The following is a 12,494-nucleotide window of genomic DNA, read 5'->3' on the forward strand; positions in this document are numbered from 1 at the left end:
TGGCTGTCTCTCTCTCTCTCAGCAGGGCAGATTTTCCTTTATATGGTTTCTCTATTCTTCTGTGCAAGACTATTTGTGGAAAAGAAGTAATTCCACTAATTCAAAAATAATGAGTAAACCTTTGCCCCAGCTGAGCTCCTGGATTTTCACATTGCACAACCATACAGCCATACTTGGCCTGCATAAGATGAGCTTAGGGAAATGCTGAGTCAGATTCTCTCATATTGCCCTTCCCTGGTTTGATTCTTTGAAGAGGTGAAAGAATAACATGCCTTAAGTAAAAGAAAATGTGCTTTAAAGATCACTTCATTATTTCCCCTCATACGTTTCTGGTCTACAATTTAGTGTTTAAACTGAACTTGGCCATAAATCAGGGGGATATGCTGGTACACAGAGCAGTATTTTCTTTCTCCTGCTTGATCATTTACTGATTAATTGATGCTGTGTTCTGCGAATGTTGTCAAAAAAAAAAGAAAAAAAAGAAAAGAAAAACCACAGTTGTCATCATTTAAATTTGACTATACAAAATAATGAACACATTTTCTGGCACATATAAAAATTGTCTGCTGGCTTCCTTTGAGTTTATTAATTCTGGGGTACAAGAGCCTCTTTAAGCCTTTGTCTGCTGTCTGCTTACCATGCTAAAACAAAAGTGATGAAACTAGTAATAGTGATAATAAAAATTAAAAAATACAATTAGAGATTTTCACTATAATATTGTACTTTTTCATGTAGCTGCAAGGTGGTTTTGGTGCTTCTAAGAATGAAAATATTTTGAAGTTGGCTATAGGAAAGTTTTTTTTAATACACTTTTATGTAGGATTATCATTTTACAGATAAAAATAAGAACAGAGAAAATAAATGTCATGCTCAAGGTGACATAATTAGTTGATGACAGACTAGAGACAACATCCAATTTTCTTTACCACTCCCTCCCATAAATACAAATTATTTTGTTCTGAAACTAATAAATAATGAGACCTACGAATCATATTGATGTGGAATGGAAATAAAAGTTATTGAAAAATATGGTTATTAACATGACAAAAAATCTACCCTCTTTTGAGTATGTATCTCTCTCTATCCCTCTCACACACACACATCCACACACAAATACACATACTAACACACACTTTCCTTTGTCCATACCATGCCTCAAGTTGGGGTTAACTCCAACCCTTCTTAGGAGTTAATTCTAGAGATGTGTGGAATTTATGGATGAGTAGGTTGTGAAAGAACATCAGCTTACACTGAATTGAGGAAAACTGAAATGTTTATTGCTTCTATTTCCATCTGTTATCAATAAGTTTTAGCTAAAGGGTCACCAGCAAACCCAGTGAATATCACCACCCAAAAAACAGTTATACCATAGATTAGGTCAAACTCTGTTGAAAACAACTGACAGGTTTACTAAACTGTATTCTTGCTTGGCTTTCACCGTTGCTGTAGAACAAATAGCAGTCAGTGACCAAACACAAACTCACTTTGGTATAGCTTGAGAAATTCATTCTAGATCAGCATTGTCTAATGAACAGAATAATTTTTTAAGAATTTGTTAGTGCCAGGCATACAGTGGTCCACGCCCGTAATTCCAGCACTTTGGGAGGCCAAGGCAGGTGGATCACTTGAGGTCAGGAGTTTGAGACCAGCCGGGCCAACATGGTGAAACTCCATCTCTATTAAAATAAAAAAAATTAGCTGTGTATGGTAGTGGGTGCTTGTAATCCCAGCTACTCGGGAGGCTGAGGCAGGGGAATCACTTGAACCCGGGAGGTGGAGGTTGCAGTGAACAGATATCGTGCCACTGTACTCCAGCCTGAGCAACAGAGCAAGACTCCATCTTAAAAAAAATAAAAAGTTTGTTAGACTGAGAGTCTAGAGACCTAGACTCCTTAATTAAACAGTTGTGACAATGGGGACATCATCCTAATGTCTTTGCACTTCACGTTTCTTATTTGTAGATGATGACTGAATTTCTACGTGTCTCATGTCCCTCCTAGTTCCAAAATTCTTTCATATAACATTAGCCTGCAGAGCTGAATCCTGACCTGGTCAGATGAAATCTTAGCTGTGAGCATTCAGCAGCATTGTACCTCTTACACTACTTGCAGATGATTATCTGTGGAAAAGACCTTTTAATGAAAATAGAAAATCTCAAAATCTCAGTATTCTCTCTGCTTCTCTGTGTCTTTGAGACTTAATAATTCACTCAACCCATCTAAATCTGCTTCTTTAACTACAAAATGAAAAATTAATACCTTTAGGGCTTAAATAATATGTTACGGTAAAAATCAAGTGTAAAATTACAAACAAATCAAAACTCCCCCAAAACATAAGGAATGATGACTTTAAATAGAAATAAGGCTATGGGCTTTCTTAAAGTCTTTAAAATACTGCTCACTGTGTTAGTGCGCTTGGACTGTGACAATAGAATACAATAGACTGGCTGGCTTAAACAACAGATTTTTTTTCCCTCAGTTTCTTGAAGGCTTGGAAGCAAAGATAAAGTGTCAGCAAATGTGGCTTCCCAGCTGGAAGGCAGCCGCCTTTTCTTTGTATCCTCACATAGCAGAGGGGAAGCTCTGCTATTACTTTCTTTTCTTGTGAGAGCCCTACTCCCACCACGGGGGCCCACCCTTATCTAAACCTAGTTATATCTCAAAGACCCCATCTTGTCATACTATGATGCTGGGGGTTAGAAATTCAACATAATGAATTTTGAGGGATGCACACCTTCTGTCTGTAATACTGAATTGATGCATGGTTTGATATTCACTAAACGAAAGGAAATCCTGAAAGATCATTAACACCTTAAAATCATGGCAAGAGGATAGACTCTCAAATTCAAAATTTCAACAATGAAACCATCTTTCTTTAACAAGTTTGTATATGTTAAATTCTGTGCAAAAGTGAAATTCTAAAAGAACTATAAAGGTAAGCTGGAATCTCTCCTCACTTTATGGATGGGAATGCCGGCACCACTGGAAGTTCAGTGTGTTAGCAAATTGGTGATTATGGGCGGAGAGAGGTCCTCACTGATGTCCCTTCTGTATCATATCTTTAGGAGCAGTCATTTCAGCATGTCTAGGTAGAGATTTTCTTCCACCTGAACTTACAGAGGGTGTGTAGAATTTGCTAACAGTGTGATCATTCTATAGGGTGAGATGGGAGTCACCACGAAGAGCATCTTTTCCACCTCCTTTGTTCTGATATGGGGAAAGTGAGAAGTTAAGTTTCTAGCCAAGGAGTCTTATAACTAAGAGGCTGAATCGTATAGGCAAAATCATGCAGGCTTTGAGTAAGTCAGGCCAACGATGAAGTTTGGTTCTACCACTTTTTAGCTGTGTGACCTGGAGACACGTAATTTTAGCTTTATATAGGCCCTCAGTTTCACATCTGCAAATTAATAATGTAAAGGTAAAACAAGACAACAGACAAAGTGCCTGCTACGTAATAAGCACTCACCAACCCCCACCTTCTTTTTTAGTAGCAAATCATGATGTAGCAACTACAATTCTTAACTCCCAGTCTAGTGCATTTTCCATTACACCTCATGTTGCATGAGTAGCATTGTTTTGAACTGAGACTATGAAGTGCTTTTTTAAAAGCCTTATCTTCCAAAATCAATCTCTTCACAATTTTAATAATGCATGAAAGGAGCTAGAAGTTGGCCCACAGAGATTTTTATGAACCAAAGGGTTATTTTTAATTGGATTTCGTGCCTGTTGTTATGGAAATAGTTGTTGCATAGATTATGCATTATGACTTTACTGCAAGAGCAAGCCCAGGATGGGGTATAACGATGATATCACCCTTATGTATGCTTCTTTTCCTTGACAAAAAGCATTTAAAAATGAAAAGGATAGAAGTAAAGCTGCTTCAAAAGCACATATTTCTAACAAAAAAGTACCTTACAAAAATAGCTCTAAAATGATATGTTCTCCTTTCAAGGATCAAAATGAAAGATGACCCTTATGCCAGCAGGATGCTAAGATGCTGCAGAGTTATTAAACACTTCTTTCTTCACTATTCAATTTAAAAAAGAGTATTTTTTTTTCATCCTGGAACTTGCTTTCAACATTTGATCTTTCAGTATTTTTGCGGTTGCTGGACTAGCAGGCTTTCTCTAGTGAGGTAGCCATCAATCTCTTCAAAATATTGTATCTAGAACAGTTTTAAATTCATGTATCTGGATTTGTAATTTAATTTCTCTAAAGAAACAAAAAGGTATAAATAACTGAGGCAATTCATCCTGTAAAATTTAGATCATATCACTGGCTCATTTCTAAGCCTGAGATACACCATCCAAGGATACATGACTTGAATTATCAGTAGCACCACAAGAGAGAAATCAGCAGGCTGGTCGATAGGCTGTGGTTCTGAAAGCAACAATGATCTCATGTGGATGGAAAACTGAGGTTTCTTCTACTTGGTCTTTCTCTCTCTCTCTCTCTCTTCCTCTTTCTTTTTTTCTTCTCCTTGGCCTATATCTTTACTTTCTTATACATCCTCCTGCGATCCTTGGGAGTTAATTGGTTTTGCTGGCAGAATTGTGGTTAAACAAATTGTGAACTCGAGTCCTGATTCTCAATCTGTTGAAAACCATGAAATTCAATGATATAATGCCCTTCATTATTTTAATGTACCAGCATATTTCCATACTTAAATACCAGGGGAAACATTCATTACCAAACAATATATCTTTAATGTTATTTTTTCTCAATGATTCGTAATGTCAGAATAGTAGAAATAATTATGTTTTAATAAAAATATCAGTTATATTAAAAGGATTTTCCTTTGCTTTTTTTTGAGGTGAAGGATAGAGTCTAGCTTAGTTGTTTGAATAATTTCTACCAAACACCTTTCTGAAACAATATGTCTCTTCTGGGTCCAAGTAAATTTCATTTGCACAGGTTTATACAGATTCACTGGCAGTTCCTTTCCCAGTTATACTTCTTGCCCATTGCCCACTGGTAAGCCCTTGCCCTCTACTGTTGGTTAACACCACTGCTTCTACGTCATGCTCAACAGTTGGCTGTGCCTATTTTTTTTCTTTCTTTTTTTTCAGACCACTTATTATGAGTCAATACTTATGCCTACACCTACCAGAAGGGCCTCCACCACACACAGATTTGCAATGTAAAGGTCAATTAGTCATGAGGTTTATTTAGATGTTTTTTTTTTTTTTTAACTCAACTTCCATAAATATAGGTGGCTAAAGAAGCTAAGAACTTGTTGAGCATTGGAGGTACCTGATATAAGAGTGGAATGGCAGCCATCACCCAATATAGTACCTTCTCCCAGAGTCTACTGGGAGACTTATCTGCTCACTGAAAATGACTAGCTAATGAGCTACAGTCAGATGTCTTCCGGAGCTCAGAGGTTACATGATGGCCAGACACTTTGTTAACAGGAAAGTGGTAACTGAAAATCAGAGTATTTATTTTTTTAAATGTGTGTGTAAATTTGGTTGGGTTCCCAGTGCTATATTGACTGTGCCTATTTATGACAGCAGGTTAATTCACTTGTTATAGATCAATGCACAGGATTAAAGATCTTAAATTGTCACACCTGAATGTTTGTAAACTTGTCATTTTCCTTGCTTGCTATGACTCTAATGGGCTTGAAAACTGGTCCAGCCCACCTCTCTTCTCTCTCTCCTTTCTCTCCCTCCTCTCTCTTTCTCCCTCTCTTCTCTCTCTCCTCCCTCTCCCTCACCTTCCCCCTTTCTTTGTCTCTTTCTCTCACTCTCTGTGAGGTTCATTTGCTTGACTGATTCTGAGTGTCCATAATGACTGTTTGGCATATTCTACAGGCAAAGGTCCCGAGACTCTTTTTGCTGGCTATAACCTCAATGATAACGAATGGCACACAGTGCGTGTAGTTCGGCGTGGAAAAAGTTTAAAGTTAACGGTGGATGACCAACAGGCCATGACAGGTAAACGCCCCATCCCCATTGTCTTTTGCTATGCTAATGCTTTTGATTCTCATTTCTTGCAGGTGGCTTTGCAAACCAAGGCTGTACACAGCTTGAAGCTCATATACACAATCCATTTTTACTCCAACTATTCTAGTAACAGTTTCATTAAATAAGCAGACTTTTAAACGTTTTCTCTCTGAAATGACACCATTTCTGTCATATTCTTTGCCCTTTAATAGTGCAGGAAGAAATTGTAATACATTTAATTTGTGTGGCCTGATAAATGTCTTAGTGCCTCATCAAATACTGAAGTCATTGTTCAGATGCCAATTTCTGTTTCGTTTCTTTGTTTTATATATACTTTGACAATGAACAACTGCCCGTTCTACCTTTTAAGTTCTAGGTAAGTTGATAGATATATTGGCGTTCTGTCAGATGAAATGCTTTTTTTCATTTAAAGCTATAATAGATCATTTTGGGCATTTAGCTCAGTTGGTTAAATCTAATATGAAGGATGTCAAGTTTAACCCCCATTTTTAGACTCCTGAGGTGAGCTGTGTGAAGGACCACCCTAGAAACATAGGAAAGCCGTGTAGAAGAGGAACCCTTCTGCCTTTACTTACTTTGAAAACAACTCCAAGCACATGACCAACTGGGATCTTAGCTGATTTTTCTTTTTTCATAGAAGACAGCCATGCTAATTTTTCTGGTAAAAAGCACAAAATTGTCCTTGTGCAATGGATATGTGTCTGTTCATTCAATTTTAAGAAGGTCTCTATGCCCAGAGAACAGGCAACTGCATCAATGGAGCAATATTACGTATAGGATTTTAAACTTTTGAAAGATTGATTCTTTAACTTAGGGAAGGAAGGCAAAAAAATGTACAGGGAAGAAGAGTATAAGCTAAAGTTCAGTTAGCTTTGGTCTAGGACAGTTTTTGAAGAGGGATGGACTGGCTTTTAGATTAGCATCCATAGTTTGGACAACTGGGTTTTATCAAAAGGCATGGGAATGAACAGTGAGGATCTAAGGTCACATGTAAGAGTTCGGGAAGAGGCAGCTGCCAGCAGCAAGATCTTGCCAGAACCACAGGCACAACATTTTTAAATCTCTTAGTGCCTCTCGAATAGTATAGAGTCCTGTGAAGTAGATAGGGCTCACATATTCCCATTTTTGTGGGTGAGGTAACTGGTACTCGAAGAGGATCAGTGAATTATGTTTCATTTGAATGTGTTGCAAGATCTGAAGAGAGAATCTAGGGTTGGTTTTTGTTTTGTGTTTTTTGCTTGGTTGGTTTTTGAGTTACAGTCCATTGTTTAATACTCATCAATATCCTGGTAAGTGTGTGGCTCTGTAGTAAGCATTTTCTCTGACAATGTATGAAATTATGAGGAAAATACATAGATGCATATAAAACACAGATTATTACTGAGGGTACTATGTTGTATAGGGTAATAGATGAACTACCAGATAGTTGACATGATTACTTTATGGTCTTGGAGTTCAGAAGAAAAGTTGAGGAATTTGGTTCCAGGTATTGTTTAAAGCAATTGATGCTATTGGGTCTAGGCTTTAAAATGAAAGGATAATGCAGGAGAGAACTACACACAAGAAAGAATGTTGCTGATGGGGCTAGAGTAATGTTCAGGGAACTAAGATGTTTCATTTTGCTTCATGTAAGCTTACGGCAGTGGGCATGGCTACGATGGCCTTTTGAGGCCAATGAGTTGATGGTCTGGACGAAGGAGTTCCTATTTCATAGACTTTCAGGAAATTGGAAGTCGCTGCATTTAAACTGAAAAGTAAACGGAGAAAATAGATTTTGAGCAAAACCCATTCTGTGGCAGTGTTTCAGATGCTCCAGGATGTAAACTAGTAAGTGCTGTCCTGCAGTGGATGTATCAGGGATGAAAATAAAAGAATGCTGCAAACCGTTAAAAAAAAATATTTTAGTAAGTTATTTCAAAATAATTTCAAAAATATAAAAACCCCAAAAATACTACAGAGAACACTGTTATACCTTTACTATTGTGAACATTCAAGCCAATATGTTTTGACATTTGTACTCTCTCACTGTCCCTCTCTCTCTCTCTTTCTTACTTTTCTCTTAACCAGTTGAGAGTAAGTTACATACACAATGTCCCTTTAACCCTAAATACATGTATTTTTTAAAAATGGGAATATCCCCTTACCTAAGAAATGAAAGCTACTGACTTCAGTAAACTTTGCTTTGATACAATAGATTTTTCTATTCTGTCATCCATATTCCAGCTTTGTCAGTTGATTTGATATTATCTATATGCTGTAAGCATGTTGCTCCTCCAGCACAGTGTTCAGGCTAGGGCCAGCTATGGATGTTTTCCCACCCCATCCCCCCAGTGGTCACGTTGCTTTAGCTTCCTTTAATCTAGAAGATTTCCATAAACTTCCTTTGTCTTTCATTATGTTAACATTGTTGAAGTATATACTCTCCTCCTGCTTTGTATTAAGGTAAAGTCACTCATTTTGTGCTAATCTGACATTTCCTCATGATTGAATTTATATTTTCCATTCTTGGACGAAATACTGTATTGTTGATGTCATGGCCTCTGTACAGTAAGTATCCCATCTAGGGCACATGCTGCCCGTGTCTTTGGTGATTTGATTTGACCATTTGCTCAACATGTTGTACAGTTTCTCCATTGCATGATTACTATGTTTTCTCCCTTTTAACCAATAAACTGTCTTTGGGGAAACATTAAGACCATGCAAATATCCTGTATCTCTCTCACAATTTTGCCCTAGATTTAGCATCTGTTGGAGAGTTTTGCTTGATTCAGTCTTTACTATGAGCATTACAAAAAAATGATTATTTTCAAACTCCAGCACTCCTCCCACATTTACAGTCAATGCTTAGCATCCTGCTGCAAGCAAAGGCCCTTCCTTCTCTCTCCCTTCTTTTTTTTAAAATAATTTTTCTCCTTCCTTCCTTCCTTCCCCCCTTCCCTCCTTCCCTCCCTTCATCCCTCCTCCCTCCCTCCCTTTCTTCCTTCCTTCTTTCCTTCCTTCTTCCCCACTCCTTCCTTCTCTTCCTCTTTCCATTTTGTCAAAGTTCTCATGAAAGCCAAGAATTCATAAGACTAATTTAAACTTGGTTTACATAGTACATAAAAGATTTCCAAATGTGGCAATGGAAGCTTTAGATTTTTTTTCAAATATCCTAGTGGCCACTTGAAGCCATCTGCAAATCAGAGACACAATGGGAGAGTCTTATTCAATTTTATAGCAAGTCAGAAATCACAAAATGATAATTTTTAACAGGAAAGTACTAGAGACTCTTCATGCAAAGTCCTACATTTTCCCCTATCTTTAAGTTATAGTAATTATATTAAGTCAAGTATCTGTTGAACACAGGGCAGTACATACTCAGGCTGTTCTTGGGATTGTTTGTACCCTACCTAGGGTCAGGAGGATAGCAGTTGCCAGCAGAGAATCCCAAGGAAGGAGATATCCTAGGTTACAGGTGACAAGGGTTGTACAAATTATGTGGATTTCCTGAGTGGGAAGTCACTGGGTTTCACCTCCTCATCTAGTCTGTCTAAAAATTCTAGCATTGTGTTTGTCATATCTGTGTCTGTACACCCTTTATGGAACAACATTCACCATATATCCAGTTACTGAAACTAAAAGCCAGGCATCATCATTTTCCTCCTTTCTTTCATTCTGTATGTTGTTAGTAAATCCTGGAAATTATATTCACATATTCATCTTTTTGTTGATTATTTCCATTTCTGCTATAACTGCCCTGGTTCACTCTCCAATCTCTTGTACCCACAAAGGGAATACATGACCCCCCCACCCCACAAGCATCCACACACACGTCCATTGAGTGTTGGGTCATGGTTAACCCCTGCTTCAAATCCTCCTTAGCTCTGAGTATAAGAAACACTGTGAGAAATCTGGACGCTGGCGCTCCTTTCACTCCCATGTGAATCAGTAACCTACTTGCTCCCAGCTCTGCAGCCATGCCCTCTCACTGTTTCTCATCCAAAAGCCTTTCTTCCTCTTTCCCCTCCTCCTGGAATCCACCCTTGATTCCCTTTCTCCCATTCTTATCATGGCTTTCTCTTTTTAATTCTTCAAATCCAGCTTAAATATCAAATCAGGCATCTTCTTTCATTTCACATTTACCAACACAGTACCCCATTCATCAAATTCGTAGCATTTCTTTGAGATTTGTAATTATATCTTTACATCCTTACCTCTTTTGTCTGCCTTTCCCCAATAGACCATGAGTTTGGAGAAAACGAGTGCTTTCTGCTCCTCTCAACACTATTTCTCCAATACCAAGCCAAGCACTTGACACGTATACCACATAATCAGTCATTTTAAGTAAATTAACAAGTGAATGTAAGGGAAGGTTATTTTGCTCGACATGAGAAATGTAACCTAATGCAGATCACATATTAACCTTGCTATTTATTTTGGTAAAAATACTTGACTTGCAAGTAGTGAGATTTCTATATGAACTCAGCATCTAGGAAGCATGTTTTGGTTGTTATCTTATTGGAGATGATTGTCAATCTGCTATACCTTAGATATTTTGATCAAAGCATTTTGCTAATTCCAAATTCTCCTTGGTAGTGCAACATGATTAGAACGTTAAAAATCCTTCCCCTTCAAAGTCTAATTGTTTTTTCCTTATTTAATTCTACAGTAGGAGAAATGCCTATATTACTGATGAGGATTAAACATTGGAGTAAAATCCTGAGGAAAAAATAATTTTTTAAAGAAAGCAGCAATCAGTTAATATTTTCTTAGTAAATAATGGCTTTTGGATGCTAATTCTCCCCAGTGAAGAAGCATATCTGCCATTACTGTATGTGTGATATATATGTATAGATACATACATATATATGTATATATATAATATTAGATATACTTATTAATAAAGAATGTGGTCTAAAACATAGATTATAATGTCTTTTCTTATAACTGGGCCATAGTTGCTTCAGTGCTGTTTTACTGCCTTTTTATTATTTATGCTCTGTGCGGGTACTCGATTCCTTTGAGAAAGGAAAATGGATACTGTGTTATTTTTGTTACTGAACTCCTTAGTCCTGTGAATAAACTGATCTTTCCTTTTTTAGAGCGGGTAAGAATTTGACAACTGGGGGTAATATTTAACTTCAAGTGTTAGAAATTTTTTTATGATTTTTTTTTTCTATTGGTTGTTTTATCAATAGAGCTTTTAAGAAGATACATGGTAGATTCAGGGCCAGAGTAAGTTTCACTGAGTTAAGGCTTGTATTTTAGTGTATCATAAGGATAAAAATCAGCACAAGGAGATATGAAAGCCCGCATGTTTTATAAGCTTCTCATATTCTTTATTGTATTTAGCTTCTTAAATGCAATGTTGCTGGTGTGTTTAGAGCTTCATATTTGGAAATAATTAAAGGTTAATTTTGTTACCAAAGAGATAGATCCCCATGGAACAACATTGAGGTCATTGAACAGGAAGAACAGAGGAAGAAGATAGAAATGATGTCACGGGAGAAACCAGAAGTGATGAGGGTGGAATAGCACTTTTGCATCAGATAGACAGTCAGGGGGTCTGGTGCTGAGGGTAGGGAGAGACAAGGCAATTATTTATGGTGACGTTTTTGTTTTAAACATATTTGCAGAAAGGGAATCAGAACAAACCAATGGCTAAAAAGACAACATGCCAAGGATGGCTAGAATGTTGTCTCCAGGATCAAGGACTAATAAAGAGTGTTTGAAAATGAAATTGCATCAAGTACATTTCTGGGGAGTTTTGTGCACAAATACGATGATAATCATCAAAGTCAATTAACTAAATATGTAAACGGGTTTTCTTGCACAACAAAAAGCATGCCTTCTAAATTTTACTTACATATATTTCCTTAAAATGCCACCTAATATTTTACTGTCTTGACTAAAGAAATGGAAATTTGTCAAACTGGCTGAAGGGGGCACACATAGATGGTTGTTCAATCTTCATTACCGCTGGGGAAAAGGTCCCAAGCATTTTGTCAGGAGCTGATTCTGGGATTAGCTCTGACTAATATTTTCATTCATATGACGGATGACGGAATAGGGTAACTTGATACATTTCTCAATTATGGCAAATCGGGTAGGTATGCTAGCACCTGAAAGAACTTGATTAAAAAATAAATGTATGTTTTTAGTTGCAGAAGAGAGTGACTGACAGTTTATTTAGACAAGAGCAAGATGCTGGGTGTGAACCACTAGTACTGGCACAAGTGACTTATATTTATGTTGCAATTTAATATTTAGAAAACAAGTTCACATCTTTGCTTATTTATCTTACCTTTAACCTTGAAAACAGGTGAAATGTTTACTCTGGAAATAAAGATGGGACTAAGTTTGCTTTTAAGCATTTGACAGAGAAATAGGGAGGGACAGAGAGAAATGAGGACTGAGCAGAATAGTCAGTTGCTAAAGAAATTTGCATCCAAGCTTCACCCTAGGATGTTTAAAGAAGATTTTTGCCTGGTGATATGAGGCATGCTGGGCTAATTGTACTGGTATTATCAAAATCTGGCAAGCTTTG

General features: G+C 37.2%; 1 protein-coding gene across 28 annotated transcripts in view; it reads left to right on the plus strand.

The window, feature by feature from the left end:
• NRXN1 (neurexin 1) overlaps positions 1-12,494 on the plus strand; it is a 1,157,741-nt gene that overhangs the window by 538,351 nt on the left and 606,896 nt on the right. For all 28 annotated transcript variants that reach the window (XM_074400196.1, XM_039478496.2, XM_003922746.4 and 25 more), the window contains one exon: positions 5,816-5,938. In XM_074400196.1, coding sequence (XP_074256297.1) covers positions 5,816-5,938 — 123 coding nt within the window. The remainder of the gene's footprint in view (positions 1-5,815; positions 5,939-12,494) is intronic.

Source organism: Saimiri boliviensis, chromosome 1, assembly GCF_048565385.1.
Source record: "Saimiri boliviensis isolate mSaiBol1 chromosome 1, mSaiBol1.pri, whole genome shotgun sequence".
In the NCBI taxonomy this organism is placed as follows: domain Eukaryota; kingdom Metazoa; phylum Chordata; class Mammalia; order Primates; family Cebidae; genus Saimiri; species Saimiri boliviensis.